Below are 22,852 nucleotides of genomic sequence, written 5' to 3' on the forward strand. Positions count from 1 at the left end.
TACATAGGACACTGGATGTGCTTTGAGAGGTCACTCCATGGTTGCTCTGTAGCTGCTCACCCCCTTGTAAACTCGTCATTCCCGGCAACACCGTCCAATAGAATTAATGAAAATGATTTTAGTCCCGCCCTTATGAATCTCCTGACCAATCAAAGGCATTGTTCTTAAATAACGCTCTATCCGGTTGGCTAGAGTGACGGACGACATATGGGGATAAGCCAATCATGTAAGAGGGAGGGTTGACTTTAACCAATGGGCGTTTAGGACGTAGCCACTGATCTTATAAAGTACAAGGTGACAGTTCTACCCATCCTACACTCATTGACTGCAGCTGTGTGCGAAAGCCGCTAATCCCGGACCCTCCGAAAGCCGTAACAAACCGGTAATATTTGCATTTCATATCTCCTACACTTCACACACACTCACTTCGGTCCGTGTTTTAAATGCTTTCCCGTCTCGCATTCGAACTTCACCGTGTGAGACATGCAGCAGTGAAGCTAGCTGTCATTGCTATCGTTTTGTAGCTAGCATGCTAGGTCGGCCATTCAATGAATTGGTTTCCCTTTGAATGACTTCTGAGTCCGTTAGTGTGTGAGCTCTTGGGTTTACCCATGCGAAAGGTAATGGAGCTGTAGTAACGCGAGGAGTGCCTCCAGGCCAGCCTGGTCGTTGTAGCGTTACTGCCGGTGCAGGCAGCGGGTCATGTACCGAGCACAGCGCGGCCGAGCTGCGTTGAGCAGACGCCTGAATGTAAAATGTCTGACACTGTGGGCCTACCGTGATCTGAACCAATCCACCGCTACAAGGACATCCACCGTGGGAAGCCCATGGTGACGTGTCGGCCCTTGTCATTGCACGACAGCACGGGTAAGGTTAACTGTAAAAGGGGAGTGCGCCGTGTCAGCTTTCCAGACTCAATGTGACCGTCTGTGGCTCTTTTTTTTTGACCTTCAAGTCTGCAGACTGGTTAGCTTAGCAGCTTAGCTTAGCTCCTGCGCTAGCCCCCGCCCTCTCCTAACGGGACTGTCAACCCAAACTCTCGTACGAAAAGGTGACCCACACATGCGAACTAGCCTTTAAAATGTTAGTGAATTGAATCTCATTGTCGTGTTCGAGAAATGCTGATGTTTGCTGACCCCCCCACATGTTGCACCACGACTTACCAGCAGAAATGCCCTCGAGGTTTCAGCTAATGGCGTCTTACATTTGTGGGAGTGTTAAAGCCATTCATTCTGCAGCATGTGTGGATATTTAGCGGTTTATCTACAGTTGATCCCTTTTCAGTAGTCGATGCGTTTGGATTAGCTGAGCTGACCAGGACCATCAGACCAGGATTGCTCCTCTCGATCTACTTGTTGCCAGACTTGACCTTTGCAAAGATATTTCCTCCAGTGATTGGGTTTTTTTATTTTATATCCTGCAGAGGATTTATTTCACATAGAAGACTTACATGCGTTGGTAAATAAACCATATGAGTGTGTGTGACCCTGAGCTAAGGTATCTTAAAGTGTCATAACTGCAGGTCAGTGAAGAGCAAACCATAGCACAGAGATGCAGCAGACTATTGCTAGGCTATTGCTAAATCCCGGGAAAGTCACCTGAGTTCTAGCAAACTACAAATCCCTATTATTGCTCACATCTTGACATTAAGATGACTCTTACCAAGAATGGTAGACTATCAATTCCAGCACCTAAGATGTCAATACAAATTGTCTGTCCCCTTACTGCTTGATGGCTTTCGGTGGCTCAGCATTTGCACGGTCCTGAAACTACCCTTTAACAAGTCTGTCTGAATCTGCTACTTGATCAACTGCACATTAGAACACTGACTCCTAATGTAAACTGTTCCTTCTCTCTCCAGCTCCCAGCCATGTATGCCTGCGCCAAGTTCGTCACTTCTCCTGCTGTGGTACGTCGGCTGTAATCCTTTTTTTGGCAGTAATATACTTAAATATATGTAAAAACACTGAGCATCGGCAATTGCAGCTACATATGGTTCTCTTGTAAAGGCACACTTCGTTTACATGACTGCAGATCACTATAGCACATTCAGTTCCACGGCTACAGGAGCTTTTGGCATCCTCGTTTTGTCTTCAAGGACACAATAGTTAGGAGTCGCAGTCATGTTTGGCCCATGCTCTTTATAACTGTCGCACAGTTGGTGGCATTTCAATGTCAGCTGACCCCTCCATGACTGAGATGTAGGTCATCTCAGTCATGGAGGTGTTGTGGAGGACAAAGTTCCACGTTTGCACACTGTTCAGCAGAACAGACAGATCCTCTACAGTGTGAGTTGAGTAGCCATAGTATAGTTTTAATGTTGAGCTAAGTGGATACTGAAATGCTTTCAGTCCGTCTGTCTCACTGCGTTGCACAGTTCCCTGCTACGAGCCAATTAAAACCAGAGAGATTAAAGGTGCCACGGTAGAAATGGTAAAATCTCCACAGATTGTCAGATCACTGTCCACTCTGTGTGTGTGAGTGTATATGTAGCTGCATTGCCCCGCTATACCAATATCTAAAGCTACCTGTGTGAAACTTAAAAAATGTGATATTGCAACGCTGAATATTTTACCATAATTTGAATTTTATTGATCATGTGTAATAGTTTTCTCACATTTTAAGTACCTTTTTTTTTTTTTATTCTGCTCTTCATCATTTTAACAGAATCCATTGTGTTAAAGCTCTTATGTGTCATACGTTTCCACTGAAATTATGCTGTTATTTTATTTTTAAATTTCTTAGTTTGTTACCCACCAATCCTAGTCCTAGGAAACAGTTCTCTTAATGCTTTTCACTCATATCAGTTGACATCTTATAATTCAAGGATCATTTTTTGTCATTATGCAACACAGGGATGCACAACAAACACATGACCAACAGAACAAACAGTAGTACATTCCTGTGGTGCATTTTTTGACTTCATCTTGTATTATTGACTGACGAAAGGCTGCAGTTCTGAATATGTTGACGCGTATCAGCAGAATTGCTATATATATATTTTTTTATTATTATTTTTTTAAGCCCATAACGTACCTTACATTGCAGCTGATCTTTTCCCGAAATTCCCATAATTGAATGCAATTCTACTAGTTTCAGTTAAAAGTGAAAAGCTAGATGGTTAGTATTGGTCTTTGTATTTTGGTCTTTGCAGCAGAAAATGTTTAATAGTAACACATTGTTGAAGCGGTGCTAATACGTTTTTGTCTGCCTGCAGCTGCGTGGGGGGTCCAGAGTCCTCGCCCGGCCAGTCTCCGTCTCCCTCTTCAACAGACCTGAAGCCACAGCGGAGCAGCAGGTCAGTCCTTTGACCTTCAATCACCCTGCACCCAATTTTTGAATGGCATTGGCCACCCTCTCATTACCTGACAAATACTGTGGTGTTTGTATGGATGGCTCATATTGATCATATCTGCTGTAGTTTATCACTTGTATTGAAATGTTGCTACAGTACTGTTTTTGGCCTCTTACATGGATAGCTACCTCAGTATATATTTATAGAGAAACACCTCACTGGATATTGTATAATCATTTCATCAATCTGAGATAACGTTGCACATAACAGATTCTGGCTCAACATCTGCAAAAATAGTACTACACAAGTGTGGTTCAACACTCATCTGACAGCATAACTGTGTGGGTATTGTAGTCCCATCTTCGCCCTTGTCCATTTGCCAGAAGATGCTACCAAAACATGCCTGTGGGCAGCACAGTCCTGCTAGATTAAATACTTGAGCTAACATTGACAGAGGTTACATTATGCTGCGTTCAAGCTCTATTCAGTTAAAATGAGTATTACGCGAAGGTACATTTATAACCTGTTCAAATGTAATTTTTAAAAATCTAGTTTTTGTGAGAAACTTGAATCCAGTTTTTTAAAGGTGATGATTTCACAGCAATATAAAATGGATATTCGATAGGAAGTATTGACCCATTTAACTTCCTAACACTAGCTCGAAACAGCTTATAGTGAATATTATAATTATTTAAAGACAAATGCAATGATTTATTTCCTAATCATTTGAATATTGCCACCATAGATGATAATGACAAAGTAAAAAGATGAGATTTGCAATTTGACGGTTGACTTTGGGATGGTCGAAATTTGGTTTAAATTCATGTCTATCGCTTTTCAGTGACCAGCTACTTTAACAAAAAGACAAAAAATGATCATTATTGGCCGATCTGGCTCATTAGCAAACTGTATCGCTGCAAAAATGTTATTGTGGCATTGACCGTAGCTGTTTGTCCTCTCCCGTCTCTCCCAGGCCCTGCTGCCAGTCAGCCAGTCTGCAGTCCTGAGCCGGTCCTTCCAGACCAGCGCCGTCTCCCGAGACATCGACACCGCTGCCAAGTTCATCGGCGCCGGTGCTGCCACAGTGGGTGTGGCCGGCTCAGGAGCCGGAATCGGAACAGTGTTCGGCAGCCTCATCATCGGCTATGCCAGGTAAAGTTGTAACCCATTAGCCATGTGGGTGGTTTTATCCACAGCACCCTGAAATGTTGCTCGGTGGTTACAGCTGTGGTAATCTTTTGTCACTGTCATTTATGTTCAGAACGGTTGTTTTAGAGGCACTCCCTGACGGATACTTTATTTTTTATTTTTTTTTATTTTTTTTAAAATCAACGTAGAAGTAAACATACCAAATTTTCCAAAGATTCCTTTAAGCCATACAGATGAGAACTGTTTTGTTTTTAAATCCACCTGAAAATGCTGGCTGTGAAAACTGTCTCCAAAACTAAAACCACATTTTTAAAATAAATTTTGATGCAGCATCCATCACGAATGTGTAACTTGTTTTGAGGAAAAATGGAAAATGCATGGTTAGATTCAAATGTCACACTATAAACGCTTGTCTCAACTAGATACTGAAAACAATGTCATTGGTTTCGTTGCTGAAACAACTTGACAATCTAGAGTTTAAATATACCGGTGCAGAAGTCATGTGCTTGAAACACTGTTGGACCAGAAACGCATGCACAGAGTGTTGTTACAGCGGCTCTGCTAACGTGCTAACACATGGACGGTTCACTCGCTGTTGCTGCTCTTCAAAGTTTAAGAAATATAACTAATCCTTCACCAGTAAATGCTCCAGAATGTGACTAACGGATGCAGGTTTGATTCCTCCAGAATCTCAGGCCCTCTCACGCAGGCTGTTAACGGCATGTTATCCCCACTCATGTAGACAGCATACAGACTGGAAACTGCTAGCCTGGCTCTATCCAAATGTGGAGAAATCAGCCTACCAAGACCTCTAAAGGTCACTTAACTAACATTTATCTTGGCTGAACAATGTTTATGTGAAGCTAACATAACTGGCTGCCGGCTCTAGACACACATTTACCTTACAGATAAGATCTTATCAAACTGTAAACATGAGAGGGACAAGAAAGCAATATTGTATGTGTTCCCCTAGAAAGTCAAACGGTTCCTATCATTTTAAATAAGATGTTTCAGGCCACTTTGTTCAGAAACAAAACCAAAAAAATCGATATTTCAGTTTAAATTCCTATCGGGATCTGATCCAAGAGCAGACGCACAGAAAACCTGAATGTATAAAAATCCAAAATGGAGAGAATGCCAACACTGATGTGGCCACAGTTGAAAACTGGTGCAATGCGTGACCTTTTCCCTGCATGTCACAGTTCACCTGCCATCTTGCCTCAAGACGCATTAATGTGTCAATGCCTGTGTATTAATCCCATGGTTAACTTTGAGTTCCAGCATAAGACATCTAAAACACCTAGAGTGATTTCACTGAGCTTTCAGTGCATACAAACCTCTCACTCTGACATTTTTGGGGATAATTTTGTGTCCTACCCTGCAAGACTGTTTTATAGATGCCTGTTTTTTTTGTGGTGGGGGGGGGGTTATTGTAGTGAAGTTGGCCTTTTAATCAGTTGCATGTCTGACCGTGCACCTCCTCCACAGGAACCCCTCCCTGAAGCAGCAGCTCTTCTCCTACGCCATCCTGGGTTTCGCTCTGTCTGAGGCCATGGGTCTCTTCTGTCTGATGGTGGCGTTCCTCATCCTCTTCGCCATGTAAAACCCGGAAAACACACCGACAGTTAACTTACCCCCTTCCTCCATGTCTCCTTTCCTTCTCCCTGCCTCTCTTCCTCCCATCTGGAGAAGTGAGGGGGGGGTTCCAGAATGGTAACTCGGAATGAGCTGATGGGCCATTCCAAAAGGAAATATATATAAATGGAACAAATATTCACATCTGAGGTTAACAAACCTGCAATTGTACGTTTTTATGTTCCTACGCTTATTTTTGTTTTTCAAAAGTTTTATGTAAGACCTCACTTCGGTTGAAATCTGTCCAAAATAAATGGTTGGGATAACTAAAACAAAACAAAAAAAAGTCTGCAGTGTTTTTAATCTTTTTCATTGCTAAGAAAATGAACTGTTCCTTGTCTTGTAAATGTATTATGATCTAAAAGAATATAGGCCTATCCTGAATGAATTGAACATTACTTTAGAACTGATATTTACATGTGAGTATTATCGAAACCGTCAAGAGGACTGAGAGCAGGTGGGTTTAAAAGGAACATCTGTGAATTTGGGGTTAAAACATTATTTTATTTAACTACACATGTATGAAATTTAACTCAACACATACAGAATTACAAATTTGCCTATGAAATCTATAAATGGTGCACTAAAATACAGATGACACTAAATGGCTTCACTCCTTTACATCCACACCACACTTTTTTTATTTTATTTAGCTAGCATAGATAAGCATACACTAATTGTCTAACAATATAACATAAACTATACAAACCGGTGAACTATCAACTTTTATCATGTGTTTTCATTCCAATGGACCATACTATGCAACTATTGATAATACAGGTGGTCTGATTAACACTATTTTAAATTAAAGTAATGTGGAAGCATCTATAACAATTAAACTTCAATGTTAACACTTGAGTATACCATAAACCGTAATTGTATCTTCTGGAAATAAACTCATGTTTTTTGCAATTTATTTTGAGATCAGCAGGCGTACATCACTCATGTGCTTCGATAACTCAATATTGACAAATTGTATTGACTAACTTATGTTACAAGCTGCTTCATTGGAAGAAAAGTCACAGCAAAAACGATCATTTAGGTTTTTGTTTTTATATAAATCTGAAGTGGTACCTGGGCTTATGTTATACATTGGCTTAACAACACTGAAACAGTTGAGCGTTTCACATGAGCGCAGCGCTGGAAGACCAGTCATCTAAATGTAAATCAAATCAACAGTCTGGTTCGGAATGTACTTTTGTCTTTACCTGTGGTCATTTTGAAAGGCCCCACTTGTGTTTTAAAAAACGAATTACAGTTGGGTTAAGCTTTCCTTTCCTTCCGTATGCCATGAAAAAAACATTTGTGGAGTCATGAAAATTGACTGGCACTTAAGGGTTTTAACTATATACACTACTAGGCCAATCAAACTACAGTAATGGTGGGTTTAACATATTCTGTCTCATTAATTTAGGACTTAATATTTTGCAGGTCTTTATTGTGACTGTGAATAAGTTATTGGTCTGGATGTCACATCACACTAGATTCATTTTTGTATTAAAGATCACTGGTTTTGACCCCTCACGGCCTAAATAAGAAATACAGAAAAAGGTTCTTAGGCCTGCTGATAAACAAAGTTACCACACAGTGCAGCAACTAACGCATAAGAAAACTGGTCTGGCATCAGCTGGACTGGGGCTTAGTTTGTTGATCTCAGCTCAGCCTTCAACACCATCTCCCCCATGAAACTGATTGGTAAATTTAGCACTCTGCACTTGAGTACCTCACTCTGTAACTGGCTAATAGACTTCCTCACAAGCAGACCCCAGCACCTCCTCCACTCTAGTGTTAAATACCGAAGCCCCTCAGGTCTGTGTACTCAGCCCCCTCCTGTTCACGCTGTCCCCTCACGTCTACTACCCCAAACATGAAGAACTCTGTTGTGAGGTTTACAGTAGACGCTGCCGCCATTGGCAGGATTACAAACAACAATGATACTTCATATAGAGAGGAAATCAACAACCTCCAGAGTGGTGCTCGGAGAACAACCTGCTGCTCAACTTCAGTAGCTGATGGTTGTATTTTAGAAAAAGGAGGCGAAGACACACAACCATGTCTACATAAATTGGTGAGAAGAGGAGCCTGCGTTAAGCTAAGACAATATTAAAGGACAAAACCCACCCCAGCCCAAACCTGTTCACCCTGCTGCCCTTTAGAAAGAGGAGAAACAGATACAGCGTTATCAGCTGCAGAACCACCAGACCTAAAAAAAGCTTTTTTCCTCTGGCTATGAAAATCCTTAATTCAACGTACACCCTCCATATATAATATAGTTTTTTTGTTTTGTTTTGTTTCCTATGTAGCAAATTGGGACTACATTCTAAATGTGTTGTGCCACCCTGTTTTAAAATGACAAATAAAAACCTTGTAACCTTGTGGAATTAATTGTATAAAATATAATTTTGATTGATTCAAAGTTTTTTCACCTATAAATACTTTGGTTTAATAACTAAATGCTTAATTGTCACTATCCACTTTCAAAAGCGTAGAGGACTTTTACTTTGAAGGTCCCACCGGATGTCCCGTTTTGTGTCATGTTTGCGCAGCTTAACTGGTGAGAAACCAGATCCTGAAGTTGCGTTGTGGTAATGGAGTGGTGGGGATGCGGTTCAAAACCCAAATAATCTGACACCGTATTCATTTAAACCGATAACAACCGGACAGTGAGTACGCTTTATAAGCCGTAGGAAGGTGGACCAGGTCATTTTACCGACGACTTCATACTTTTTGGAGGCCTCGGGGAAAACGCACAACGTTAAGCTAACGATAAGTAGCCATCATGTCGTGGGAAGAAATGCCTTGTTTTCTGGCCTCGGCTCTGAGCTCGCCTCAACCCCGCGCGTCCGTTCTCTGATCCCGCTGGTCGACAACAACAAGCAGAGGTAACTTCGCACTCAATTGCCCAATGCAGCTAACAGCTAGCATTATAAATTAGTCAGCACCGACGGTTTTCACTCTACGCTTGTTAGCTTGCGAGCCATGGCGGACAGCTTCGGAGAGCAGTCCAGCGGCAGTGCCCATGGCATAGGCGGTACCGGACAGGGCAGCGGAGCTTCGCTGCTGCCGACTTTGGCCAACTCTCTACCGGTGGGACACACCAGCTCCAACCCGACCTCCCCTCCTCCTGCCGCGGCCGCGCAGAGTGGCCTAAGCGCTCTGGTGGCCCCCATGTCCGCTGTCACCGCGACCACAGCCGGCTTTGGCAACACGTTCACCCCGGGCTCCTCGCCACCGGTCGTGGCCGTGTCTCCGTCCCTACACGCCTCCTCGCATCTCCCCGGTGTCGGGCTGGGGCTTGGCGGGGTGGCAGGAGCGGACCTTCTGTCACACATCCACGCCACATCCTGGGACCCGACCCTGAGTACGGACTGGGACAACGAGAAGGCTTCCCAGCAGTGCATTCTGAGGATAAAGAGGTGGGCCTCATCAGAGCATGTATTGTCACAGTAGTAGGTTCCCAGTAGTAAAATCGAAAGTGAAAGTTTTGCACAAAGTTTCTGCCATCACTGGAAACATTTTGTGTCCAAACAAGTGACGGGAAACTAAAGTAACTGTAATTAAGAGAATAATATACAGAACACCTGATTGAGAAAGATGTCAGGATCATCACTTGAGTTTGGTGAACAGTAGGAACACATTTTAATATTTTTATTTAACATTTTTCAAAGTTGCAATATTCCTGTTACCCCTTGTGGTGTTAAGTCAAGTAAATAGTTTGGAGTTTCCCTGGTACAAAAGATAATACTCTGAGTTCATTGGAACTACTTGTTTTGAGGACCACCAAACAGTTAAAGTGAAAAGTAACTGCAGAATGTCCTCTCAGCAGAGTCAGAAACAAGAAGAAAGTCCCCATAAAAAATATTTATAGCAAGGTTGTTTGTTGTCTGCTATTTTCTCGATTTTATTTTTAAAATTGCACCTTGTTCTTTTCTTTATAATTTCATCATTACTTGACACTTTGGCAATACTGTCCTTATAACGACCCAAACGTGCTTTATTCATGCCAATAAAGCATATTGAATTGAATTGAATTATCTCTACTGTATGTACGATTCTCTCCGTCTCTAGAGTCCTTTCGGGAACCTCATCTGTCTCCCTCTGTCTGTCTGTCTGTCTGTCTGTCTGTCTGTCTCTGCAGGGATATTATGTCCATCTACAAGGAACCTCCACCAGGGATGTTTGTCGTCCCCGATCCTCAAGACATGACCAAGGTAAAAAAAGGCCAGGTTCCCTGTGACAAGGCTGTGACCACGTTTACACTTGTAGTTTCAATTGTCTCGTATCTGGATTAAAATCTAGATGAGATTTAACACACTGAGCCACATACAGACGTCCCTGTGGACGAAATCTGATTAGTTTTCCTTTCATATAAATTAGAGTCTGCTCTACTTCAGTCCAGAAGGTGCTAATGTACTAGAAGCTGTTTGGTATCAGCCATAGACTGTATATAAGAAATGGACGTAGTCCTCGTGACGTCACCATTGGTTTGTGGACTGTTGTTTTGAAGCCTCAAGTTCGGATATTTTCCCATCCCCATTTTGGATTTTTTTTTTTTGCAACTGAAAGAGTCACCCCTTGATGGTCAGTAGAGAGAATCAAATTTCTAAGACACTTCAGAATCGACTTCACTCGGTTGAACCAGAGGTTAACGCCTGGTAACAGCCAAAAAAAAGACACCAGAAGAAGAATAACTTATAATAACTTTGCTACAACATGTAGCGATGAAGTAACTCAAACGCATGGATGACTATGCAAGGCAAACATTTTCCATCGCCTTCGCAGGCTCTCGTTCAAGCGGCTCCCTCATTCATTTAGTGGTTGATCTGATCAGAGATGAGATGAACACTACAACAGCTCGGTAAGCCTCTGTCACTTTCTACCTGTTGATTAGTGAGGCACTTCTATCTATTTGTACAGCCCAAAAATCACCAAGTTGTCTCAGAAAGCTTCATGATCCGTACAGTAAACGACATCCTCTGTCCTTTGACCCTCAAAAAAAAGAAAGGAGAAAACCTCAGGGAGAGCAACCGAGGAGGGAACCCTCTCCTAAAATGGACAGGGTTTGCAATTTGTCATCTTGGACGCATTTACACGTAGCTTTTTTTCATTATCTTATGGCTGTCCTATCTGTGCGGAGATGATCATTTGATTAACATATCGTTCTATTGGACGATTCAATTCTAAGGAGCCTGATTGGACTACGAATCTCACAGTCGAAATGTCGCAGTGGTGGAATAATGTGGTTATGAAACAAAGGATCATTCCATTTGGGCTACATGGGGTTTGCTGAAAGTCTGATTTAACACATTACATTACATTACATTACAGTCATTTAGCAGATGCTTTTATCCAAAGCGACTTACAGGAAGTGTATTCAACATAGGTATTCAAGAGAACTACTAGTCACCAGAAGTCATAAGTGCATCTCCTTTCTTAAACAAGCATCAGAGCAAAAAGCATAAACCAGACAATAAAAAGTATAGTGCAGAAGCAAATTACTACGAAAACAATAATTGCAACAGACTAATACGAATATAATAAGTGCTACAAACTAATACGAATAGGATAAGTGCAACGAACTGATACGAATACAATAAGTGCAACAAACTAATACGAATGCAATAAATGCTATGAGGAATGCTCAGGGTAGTAACACAGAATTTCTTGTTTTGTTTCTCAAATAAATAATGATTTATTGCCTAGTTTGGTTTAAATATCAGCCTATTAATAATACTGTTAATACAATTTGAAATCATATAAATCTCCATGCAGACTTATTTGCACGTTGACCATCGGAGCGTTGCTACCGTTTCTAAATCGAAGAACACATTTATAAATCGGAGCACTAATTATTTTAGAAATTTATGAAAGATTAAATCCCGACTCCATTTCAGTACTCTGGATAGCACCACACTGGAAACACATACACAACAGAGAGAACAAACACAGCGGTCAATTATTCTGAAACAACAGCTAAGTGAATCATTGTGTTGTCTTTACTATTTTCTATTCAAAGCTTAAACAGAGGATCAGTCAGAACAAAAGAAAAAAAAATCTGATTGGATAAAGGCTAAACCAATCATATTCGACTTTGTAAATTCTTAGCTGCCGATACCCACGCTTTTTTCCACGGGCTCCACTCTGCATCTGCAAAGGTACATTCAGAGAGTTTTATATTTTTATTTCTAAAAAATATTTGCGTCAATATTTCAGTCATATTTTTAATTGCATCTCAGAAAGGACACACATCTCTTTAAGTGAACATCATAAACTACAAATAAAATAAAAATGGCAACATTATGTAAGTCTGTTCTCCTGATAATTCCTGTATGCCTATTTTTTAAAATCTGGATCTATTTTTCACTTCTCATATGATAGCGAGCTAGACAGCTTTTTCTATTCACTTTTTATGATATTCACAATTATCCCGATAATGGAAATTCACCCCAATCAACTTATTGAGAGTTATTCTTTTTTATCGGAATCGGGAAATAGAATCCTATAAACTATCATTCTGGTTTATTACATCTAAGGTTAGGGTTGGGCATGGTCTGTTTATCTAAGACTTGAATTGGGAAAAAGACGCGTGTAACTCAGATGATTATTTATTTTTTGTTGAATCAACTCTCTACAAACAAATGAGTAGCCTTTATTTAAATCATTAGGGTCCTAAAAGTTGTTTTATGAAAGCTTAGTTGTCACAGTTAGAGTCTGTGACAACTCTAACTGCCATGTGACGTTTGACACCAGCAAGAAGAACAGATGGAGTGTCTTGTTCAGACTGCCAGCTCAAATTCATTTTTTGAGCATATTCAGATCATAGACTGTATATAAGAAGTGGACTGAGTCATCGTAAGCGGACAGCGACTTTGAAGCCTCAAGTTCGGCATTTTGGTCGTCGCCATCTTGGTTCTTGGTCCATATTTTGTGACCATATTTGGACAGCGAAGGATTGACGCCATAAAATGTACATGAATTATAATGGCCCAAACAAGGTTGAGACCCCCTGCTCTAAACTGTCTCCTCAACTGTCTCCTTTTGTCCTCATTTCCTGCACAGATCCACGCCCTGATTACGGGGCCGTTCGACACGCCGTACGAGGGCGGCTTCTTCCTCTTCCTGTTCCGCTGCCCCCCCGACTACCCCATCCACCCGCCGCGGGTCAAGCTCATCACCACCGGACACAACACCGTCCGCTTCAACCCCAACTTCTACCGCAACGGCAAAGTCTGCCTTAGCATCCTGGGGTGAGTGGGGGTCACGCCTCTAGTGGTTTGTATTCGTCTACACAGGGATCTGTTTATGAAGGGTCAGGGTGGGAGACGGTTAGTGTGTTAGTTGTGTGTTCTGTCTTAGAACGTGGAGTTATAAACTACTATATGGTGCTATAACCTGTGTGTGTGTGTGTGTGTGTGTGTGTGTAGGACATGGACAGGCCCAGCATGGAGCCCAGCCCAGAGTATTTCATCTGTCCTCATCTCCATCCAGTCTCTGATGACGGAGAACCCCTATCACAATGAACCTGGATTTGAACAGGTACCAAGTCTTTCGGTGTACTTGTACTTGTTTTACTCAGACAGTTAATGAACCAAAGTACTTTTCATGTCGGCTCAATGAGAAGAAATCTACAGTGTTTGTATTGATTCATTTATTTTATTTCCCATGTAGTGAGGGATGGGAATCTGAGCTCGCAATCACTGTAAATATGGTCAATAAGTACAAAACACATATATACAGTGGGATATATTTGTGTCTATGCGGATTACACTTTACCAAACGTAACAGAAATATACTTGAAGCATAAAAAAGGCTGTGGCTCTCAGTCAGACCCTTATCAGTGCGGATTGATACGTTTAATATAAGCTTTCAGTTTGGATTGGATAATGTTCAGGTAAGGTTTAGGCATTTAGTTGGGATGGTTAATACTCTGCTCTTGCTTTGTACTTGTAAGCAGGTAAGAAACATTAAAAAGATGGCCTTACAAACTGCCCATATACATATACATGAATATAAAATCATAATTTGGCATATCGCCATCATGCAATAAAAATAAAAACTAGCCATTATCATGAGGTTTTGCCTGAATAGGTAGGGTCTAAGCTAATTTTAACATTGATCTTAATTGAGAAATGCTAATTGCGATTAGCATCTATAACGGCACAATTGTTCAACTAAAACAGCAAATATACATAAATACTTACAGATTTGGACATTCAAATACCACCAAACAGTTAAAGTGAAAAGTAACTGCAGAATGTCCTCTCAGCAGAGTCAGAAACAAAGAGGAACTAACTACGGTAAGAGAAGAGGGATAAATATAAGAACAACAATTCAGTTACGTTCTACACCACTAGGTGTCTCCTATGTAAGATGTAAAAATGTGGGGCAGAACAGTTACAGACAGGGTAACTGGCCAGGGCATGCATTACATTTGTATCCTCACAAAGATAGAAGCACAAGATTGTGTGTAGTTTGGCCGAGTACTGACGGGGACGGTACAGAGAAAGCAGCCTCAAAAGACCTTTTAATGTATATCTACACTCGCAGACACACAGAGGGCACTTCAAACCCCCCTCCCTTCACCACCGCCGGTCACAGCCCGAGTCTCTTCACCATAGCAGCTACAGGGTAGATCACACAGGAGAGGGTGAACAAGTGTCACAGGGCTGTTACAGTTTATTGTGAAAGGCCTGCACCCATTCTCAACAGTGGAGTCAAAGGGATTTAGATAACAAGTCAGTGTGTATGGAGTTGTTGGTGGAGTGATGTGTTATTTGCTCTAGCTAACACTGGAAACGGCTGCTTATGGGATGAGATAAGATAAAATAGAACTTTATTAATCTCAAAGGAAATTCTTGTGCCAGAGTTTCATTAACGATTACAAAAAAGAATAGCAAAGAACCATAGAATAAAATTATAAACAAATAGGATCAATAGAATAACAATTATTAAGTGTGAAATAAATATTACTGAAACCATTGCAAAGTAAAATACAGTAGCAATAAGAGTGTGGTAAATAAATAAAGTTTAAAAAAACCCAACTAAAATAGAAAAATTTAAATATGATTAAATATAGTACAAAGTGTATAATTGATACTAACAGCAGTGCCTAATGTAAACTAAAATAGAAAAGTAATATTAAGATAAGGATGGATGTCCTGGGGGACACTTTGACTTGATCTGTCTATCCACAGCCAACAAAAAACCACACAAATTCCCTCACATGGAAACACTTGAACTGCGTTTTATGAAAGCTTAGTAGAGTCTGTGACAACTCTAACTGCCATGTGACGTTTGACACCAGCAAGAAGAACAGATGGAGCGTCTTGTTCAGACTGCCAGCTCAAATTCATTTATTTTTAACATATTCAGATCATAGACTGTATATAAGAAGTGGACTCAGTCATCATTAGCGGACAGCGGCTTTGAAGCCTCATGTTCGGCATTTTGGACGTCGCCATCTTGGTTCTTGGTCCATATTTTGTGACCATATTTGGACAGCGAAGGATTGACACCATAAGAGGGACACTGTATATGGTCCCTTTTACTCTGAATGGACCGTGATTTACTAAATGAACATCATGCTGTATTAAAGAAAACTTGATACCATGCACGTTTTTAGAGACTTCCACATTGGCTTCACTTGGCCGAACCAGGGGTTGCTGCCTGGTCTGGACATAATATGATCACTTACAGTCCCGACAGTCTGTCTTGAAGATCTGATTTGAGAAACATATTGGATTTGCCTTCATTCTGAACGTAGCCTCTGTCACACATGGTTTGCACTGATTTAAATGAAGTAATTTAATTCAGATGATTTCAGTTGATTAATGTCAATAATGAAGTCCTTTTGATCTTTGTGTTGTTTTTAAATACACTGTATTAAATAGTTTCAATATAAAGCTGTGGTCTGTGTGTTTGTGTGTGTGTGTGTGTCTTTCAGGAGCGCCACCCAGGGGACAGTAAGAACTACAACGAGTGCATCCGCCATGAGACCATGAGGGTGGCTGTGTGCGACATGCTGGAGGGTAAAGTCCCCTGTCCTGAAGCTCTTTGGTGAGACCCAACGTAGCTGCGGAACTGAGCCTTGTATTTCTTTCTCCATCTGTCTGACATCTTTTCCTCTCTGCGTTCTGATCCTGTCCTCTTCATTCTCTCTTCTCTACTGTCTGCACATCAGCTGATTGGTGTGTGTGGGGGGTGTGTGTGTGTGTTTTCAGGAGTGTGATGGAAAAGTCCTTCCTAGAGTACTACGATTTCTACGAGGGAGTCTGCAAGGAGAGACTGCATCTACAGGGACAGAACATGCAGGTGACTATATATCTTATTATTTCATATTTAATCCATGCACATCTACATTTTTAATATCCAATTGTCAGGATATTTTTTGTGACAATGGAAGGAAATTCTTCTCGAGAACCGTTCATACAACACTAACTAACCATGGATTTATTATAATGTTATGGTATAAAAACTTTTGAATTATTTACTATTCTAACTCATTATACTTCAAAATAACTTATAAAAGGCCTTTGAAGCCGTAAATATGCAACTCAGCTGTAAACTACTTACTGTGTACTTCTACTCCCGAGGACAACGTTGCATTAATACATTTACCTGACGGAGAAATATTACTGGTTATGTTGCAGATTTAGTATTGTTATTCACTATCCAGCATTATAAATTGAAAGTTCCAACCTGTTTTGACATTAAGTACATTTATGTACATTCTGATGATGATGATGCTTCTCTTTCACTCTTTACTTGAAGTAAAAAATTGAATGCAGGACTTTCACTGTGTGGTAAAAGCACATTTTTCTCTCCGTGGCCTTGATGTTCACTGCAATATATACGTCCAGCTTTTTGCAGTATAACACAGGTACTATGCCATAAATCTTAAAATGGAAAAAAAAAAACGGAAGTTGAATTTCTTTGATATTTTGTTTTACAAAAATGTCTTCAAGGACCAACCAAAAGATGACAATCTAACAATTATCACAGTTTTTACAGCTTTGCCTATGATAAACAGAGTAGTTTTGGCGTTTGTTTAAAGAAACATTTTCCATCCTGCCGGAGGAATTTGGGGTTCCAGAGGTTAATATGTCACTTAATTAAGTTTCAATGCAAGAAAGTAACCGTTTGAATTCTCAATATGTGGTGAGTTTATCAAAGCAACGTTTTGTTGTTTGGATGAGATAAACCGGACTGATGAGATACTGAAACCTGTTGGCACCTTGGTGACTGGACCGTATACAGGAAACGGACAACCTCACTTAGGGACTGTCTCGAAAGTGCTTGCAAAATGAGTTTTGTCAGTACCTTTTTAATAGACATTTCATCAGACCTCCTATTATTGCATGCTAAACCTGATTTATTTAAATTATGCCCAGTTAGCAAGTAATAGCCTTTTATTTTTTTACTTTTACATTTATGTTGGCCTCCTACAGCTTTTATTTTGAGTTGGGGTTCAAATACAAATACAGCAGAAATAGCTTGTATAGAATCACGTCTGTCAAAGTCAAATCGATCACTATAAGTAAATGAGTATTGTAACCGAATTCTTTTTCTTTATTTGTCATGCAGGTTACCATTTAATTGACATAACTGTTTTGATTACATGAATAGAGACTCTTTTATTTCCTTCCTGTCACGAGGCACCAGCCTCAGGTAGCCAGACGGAGAGTTAAAATCATCATGAGGCAAAGTATCTAGGGAGATTAACACAAATGTAATTAATGTTAACCTACCATAGTTTTAACATGTTTTTCCATATTTTGTCTGTATGAAAAGACCCAAAATGAACACTGATGGTGGATTACTCTCTCACGCTAGGGGAACTATGTAAACAGCCTTGGTTTGATGATTCTGTTCCAAGCTCTTTGATCACTATAAGTGGTTGATCACTGTAATTTTAGTACTTGATTCATTTAAATGCATGGTTCAATGCCTTTTAATTTCATAAGGCGAATACCACATTCCCACAGTGCACTGGTTCAGTTCCATCTTGGGTCTTTAGGGTTACTCCCTCTGTCCTATTATTCCTTTTCTGTCTCCATTCTGTCCAATAATGGCACAATTGCCAGAAAGGTCTCTTCAATAAAAAACAAAGATGATTAAAAATGTTATAGTTCCGTGGGTGAAATGTGTAAAAAAAAAAATGTATTCTGTGGGCAACATGTATTGCAGTATAAGGCCCTGTCATGGGTACAGATATTATTTTTAAACAGATATTTTCCTCTTCGTTTTGGTCCCTCGACGACTAAAACAGAACTTTAGGTCACTCAACGGATATTTTTGAAAACGCCTTATATGGTGTAGATTTTTTTAAAACTGGGGTTTCTTTTTTATCTGTGTGTACATTTAAAGGGAGCCAGTGAGGATCAGTCAAAGCGACCTGAATTAATCCCAGTTGTTCCTTCACCACCGCTCACGGAGCTCAAAGCAGAGCAACACCACTCTGCTGTGTCCACTACGGTTTTGAGCTTGAGAAAACGCACTGCACCTTCTCAGAGTCTTCCTTGTCAGGAATCTGTTCCTGAAGGAATACTGCGACATCTAAATATTTAGTATAACAGGACTCCCAATCAACCTTTTCTTGGGCTTTTCTTCTGTTTTATTTTGTAAAGTGACGCTAAGCAGCAACTCGTTGTCCGTGCACATATGAGCCAAATAAAGTTTTTGCCATAGCACCAAATATCAAGCCATACCGCCAAAAGGAAAAGGCGTTTTAGTGTGGACAGAGATATTTTGTTAAACAAAGTTGGTGTGGACAGAATTTTAGTTTCAAATGTTGAGGAACATATCTGTTTAAAGTAATACCTGCACGCCTATAAAACAGCTCAATACAGATATAGATATGAATCTTATCCTGACACCCTCTACTGTAGCCAACTCATCAGTAAACAGTAAACATTCCTTTTAAAGCTCTGTCTCTGAGCCATACACATGCCCAGGCTCAGCTCACCTCTCTTGGTTATCTACTCTTTCCTCCTCTGCTCAGGACCCATTCGGCGAGAAGCGCGGCCGCTTCGACTACCAGGGCCTGCTGGCCCGCCTCAGCGCCACCCACAGGCGGGTACGCGAGAAGAGCCTGGCCGAGGACGAGCGCAACGAAGAGGATTCAGACTCTGACACCAGCTCCACGGGGACCGACCCCGACAGCCAGGGCAGCTCCCAGCCATGACTCCCCCACGGACAGTACCGGACTCAGAGCCGGGGCCAAGAATTTAAGGACAAAGGGACCTTTTTTTCTTTACTTTAGTTTTGTGTGCAGTGGAGGAGCAAAAATCACAGAGGAGAAGTTTAGCGGGTGGGAATCAAGCTTCTGTTGTATGGACGAGAGAGAGAGAAGAATATGTAGTCCTCTCTTGACTATGAAAATTAAATCATCTGCTAGTGAAATGCTCGGTGAATCTGGCCTGGAGCAGCGTATTTGGGCTATTTCTGTAGCTAACCAGCTGTAATGTCCATGTCCTGTTTGATTCTTAAAAATGCCTGATAGATGTTGAGATTAACCGGCCATCGTGCATATAAAAGGTTAGTTTCGTGGCTCAAGCCGATTATTGCAGTCAGTTTTCTTTTATACTCCATACTTGGTAAAGACTGTCTGATGGGGTTAGGGGTGGAGCCAGGTTCGGGGCCAGAGGAAGGGACCATATACTGGGAAAGTAGCCCCGTCTTCTTTGAATTCAAAGAAGGACCTTTTAACAAGCAGAATGTAGTTGGACAAAGTGCAGAGGACTCCTTAATCAGGCCACTTTTAAAAACATCAGCAGCTTGCGAGTTCCCTGTGTATTATACAAAAAGTTCTGCTCAGCTTTCAGTTCTAATTGTGCTGTTGAGTCGACAGTAAATCAGTTTACCAGATATGAAGGCGTTGGAGAGAAATGTCACCTCTCATTGACATCCACCTTTATACCCTCTTTGTTATGCTGTTTTCTCATTGTTGTGCTGAAACTAATGCTTCATTTTTGCAGTGTGTAGGGTGCGTTGTTTATTTGGAAAACCCTGCTGTTCTTTGGGTCGCTGGCTCTTGTGATTCCGGACCATCCCTGCACTTCAGCTGTGTCCACTCCGGGGCTCGGGGGAGAGCTCATGGAGGCAAACAAAAGGAACTTCCCATGTGGTCACACTGCAAGTCGCACTGTCCCAATGAGGGTCCATTCTAAGGATTTGTACACGTATACACAAAAGGCCAATCAAGCCTTTTTAGTATCGGTTTCTACATCATCTAATTTAATACTTTGAGATTTTGTTCAAAAGAAACCTGATACTCCAGTAATTTGTATACCTACAGAGAGCTGCAGGAATGACTTATTAAAACCCAGAAATGAATCAGCATTTCTCCACTTCCTGTTCCCTCCTCTCAAAGTCTAAATAAGGCCTGTGAGATTTTTATAAAATACATCAGTAACCCCCCCAACACCCTTTTCACGTTTCATGTATCAAAAATCCTTGTTCCTTGTTCCTTGTTCATTTTGTCCCCGAAAAAAATGTGTAAGCAACATAAACATATGTTTGCCTCTGAACTTATTTTCTGCATTTATCCAGATCCAATGGAAAAATCCATATTTTTTTTTGTCGAGCAAACAAGCACAATAGCTAACTTCCCATTCTACAAATATACTTTAATCACTGTTTTGCATTCTATATTAATTTGTCATTTCGCAGTGCGTGCTTTTTCATTGCTAACAGTTTGCTAGCGGCCCAGCACATGCCAGCGAGAGAACAGCTTTGTTTGCAGTGTGATCACAGAGGGAGCAGAGTTCGTAGGGCTTCCTGAGCGGAGAGGAGAAAACACTCCAAAGAAATGGGTTTTATGATAAATTTCCATCCAAGTACATCTTGATAGACTAGGCTCATGCCTTATGTGCGTTGAATGTGTTATTGGTTGTTGTAATTATTCCACCTGTTCACACTGGCTGTGAAAAGACCCATTTCTAGCATGACTCAGTGGAAAGAATAAATATGTACTAAATAGACGAAACCTACTCGGACTGCTGGAGCCTCATATAGGCTTTGCAAATATTTTTGCACTGAACATAAAGAAGACGTGTGCTGACGGCCAGTACGAACAGGAGGAACTATATACCCAGTAACCAGCAGCAGTAACTCTTCTAAAGCACATACAGGACAAAGCATATTATTGAGATAGAATTGGGGGAAAAAATCAAAACCGATTCTTCAAAGGAATGGTTCAACATTTTGGAAAAAATACGCTTATTCACTTTCTTGCCAAGAGTTGGATAAGATTGATACCACTCCTTCTGTCTGAAGGGTTAGCTTAGCATAAAGACTGTAAACCGTGGGGGGAGGGGGTACCGATGGCCTCTCTCCATAACAACAACAAAGTGTTAACATTACATTTGACAGGGGATTATGCACCGGAAAAATTGCCAATATACAACCCACTGATGGATATCACACCATCAGCATTAGAGGTGCTGTGAGAAGGACATTGTTACCTTTTAGACAGTGTCAGGCTAAGCTAGCCGATGTGTGAGCGCTATCAATCTTAATGCTAAACTCTGCACGAGAAACGGGAATAGAAATATTTCCAAAAATGTTGAACTTAGTCCGAATGCAGACTCTTTAACTTCCACATAACACCATTCTTGTACGTTTTTGGACCAGCTTCTCAACAAGGGGGTCGGACAAATATTGTCTTGTGTTGTTGTATTTGCCATTTGCTTTCTGCTTTCCATTGTCCTCCAGTGTCTGCCTTCAGCTCTCCACAGAGCTCCATGTTGATGGAGAGAGGAGCGGTTTGCTTCAGCTGTCAAACCTCGGTCCGCCTGGCAGAGGTTTACGTTCTAATGGGATTAACTAATGTAGGGGCATTCCTTTTTATTTGTTTTATTATGTTTCTAGAATGGTTATACAGAGAAGCAGCTCCCAGCAGAATATATGTGATTGCCAAAACCTCAATTTGCAACAAACTTCCCCGACGTGGAAGGGAAGAGATCATATCCCTGTTTTGGTTTGTGTTGTGTTTGTGCTTAAAGCAGGGTTCTTCTGTGGCTTTATAAAAAGCCTGGGTTACTGACAGAAGTGATCAATTCCAGGTCTTCAAAAAATGTTGGTATTGTACAGACGATCTGGAAAAGTACAGAATAAAATGTTGTTCAGTCCTGATACATGTGACGAATTCTTTTGTTCTTGAATATGTACAATCTCTGTCAATCCAGATATAATTTAGCCGGCACTAGCTTTTAGTATTTTTCCACAGTTCATTTTAATTCTCATCTTTAAAAGCTGAAGCAGGATAGTGGGGATCTAACATCAGTGAGACTCCCTCCTTGAGTTCGTGGGAGCCCACAGTGGAACACTGGTCAGTGTGCCGGCATGTGGAAGAAATGGATGTGGTATCAGGCGGCAACCTGCTGTTCTGAAAAGTGCAGCCAATGTAGAAGTGCCTTAAAGGAACAGTTCATCCCAAATGTACTCTTACCTGTAGTTTGAGCTACGTGTGTATTTAAAGATTAGAGTTGTACAAAGGTATGTAACTGTAAGTAATGTCCTGAGGATGTAAGTGTCCGAGTCAATGGCGGTCCCAGGCTCGGGTGGGGCCATATGGTATTCCTGCTGTGGTGCTTGAAGCGCCAAAAGATAAAACCATATGAAAAACGTAACAGCAATGTCTCTACAGAAACCATAACCCGGTTACTCAAGATAATCCAAGGACCTAGTGTGAGCACCTTCATGTAGGAAAAATGTTCTTTCAAACATGGTTCCTTTATATATAATAATGTAAAAAATCTAATAACATAAATA

The 22,852-nt window shown here is 40.9% G+C and overlaps 2 protein-coding genes across 3 annotated transcripts; both read left to right on the forward strand.

The window, feature by feature from the left end:
• The first annotated feature begins 274 nt into the window (after positions 1–274).
• atp5mc1 (ATP synthase membrane subunit c locus 1) lies at positions 275–6,373 on the forward strand. The gene is made up of 5 exons (XM_054607010.1): positions 275–382; positions 1,862–1,909; positions 3,218–3,298; positions 4,269–4,447; positions 5,933–6,373. Exons 2-5 carry the CDS (start codon positions 1,871–1,873, stop codon positions 6,045–6,047), a joined length of 414 nt encoding a protein of 137 aa, XP_054462985.1. The 5' UTR covers positions 275–382; positions 1,862–1,870; the 3' UTR covers positions 6,048–6,373.
• Positions 6,374–8,621: 2,248 nt separating this feature from the next.
• On the forward strand, positions 8,622–22,206 carry ube2z (ubiquitin-conjugating enzyme E2Z). Of its 2 annotated transcripts, XM_054608086.1 has the most exons (8): positions 8,622–8,961; positions 9,049–9,495; positions 10,218–10,290; positions 13,139–13,326; positions 13,504–13,615; positions 16,023–16,135; positions 16,300–16,390; positions 19,080–22,206. In XM_054608086.1, the coding sequence occupies exons 2-8, from the start codon at positions 9,059–9,061 to the stop codon at positions 19,260–19,262; spliced, it is 1,197 nt and encodes a 398-aa protein (XP_054464061.1). In that variant the 5' UTR covers positions 8,622–8,961; positions 9,049–9,058; the 3' UTR covers positions 19,263–22,206. The 2 variants fall into 2 exon arrangements, with proteins under 2 accessions (XP_054464061.1, XP_054464060.1); XM_054608085.1 differs by having other exon boundaries at positions 8,622–9,495.
• The last annotated feature ends 646 nt before the right edge of the window (positions 22,207–22,852 follow it).

Source organism: Anoplopoma fimbria, chromosome 11 (assembly GCF_027596085.1).
Source record: "Anoplopoma fimbria isolate UVic2021 breed Golden Eagle Sablefish chromosome 11, Afim_UVic_2022, whole genome shotgun sequence".
In the NCBI taxonomy this organism is placed as follows: Eukaryota; Metazoa; Chordata; class Actinopteri; order Perciformes; family Anoplopomatidae; genus Anoplopoma; species Anoplopoma fimbria.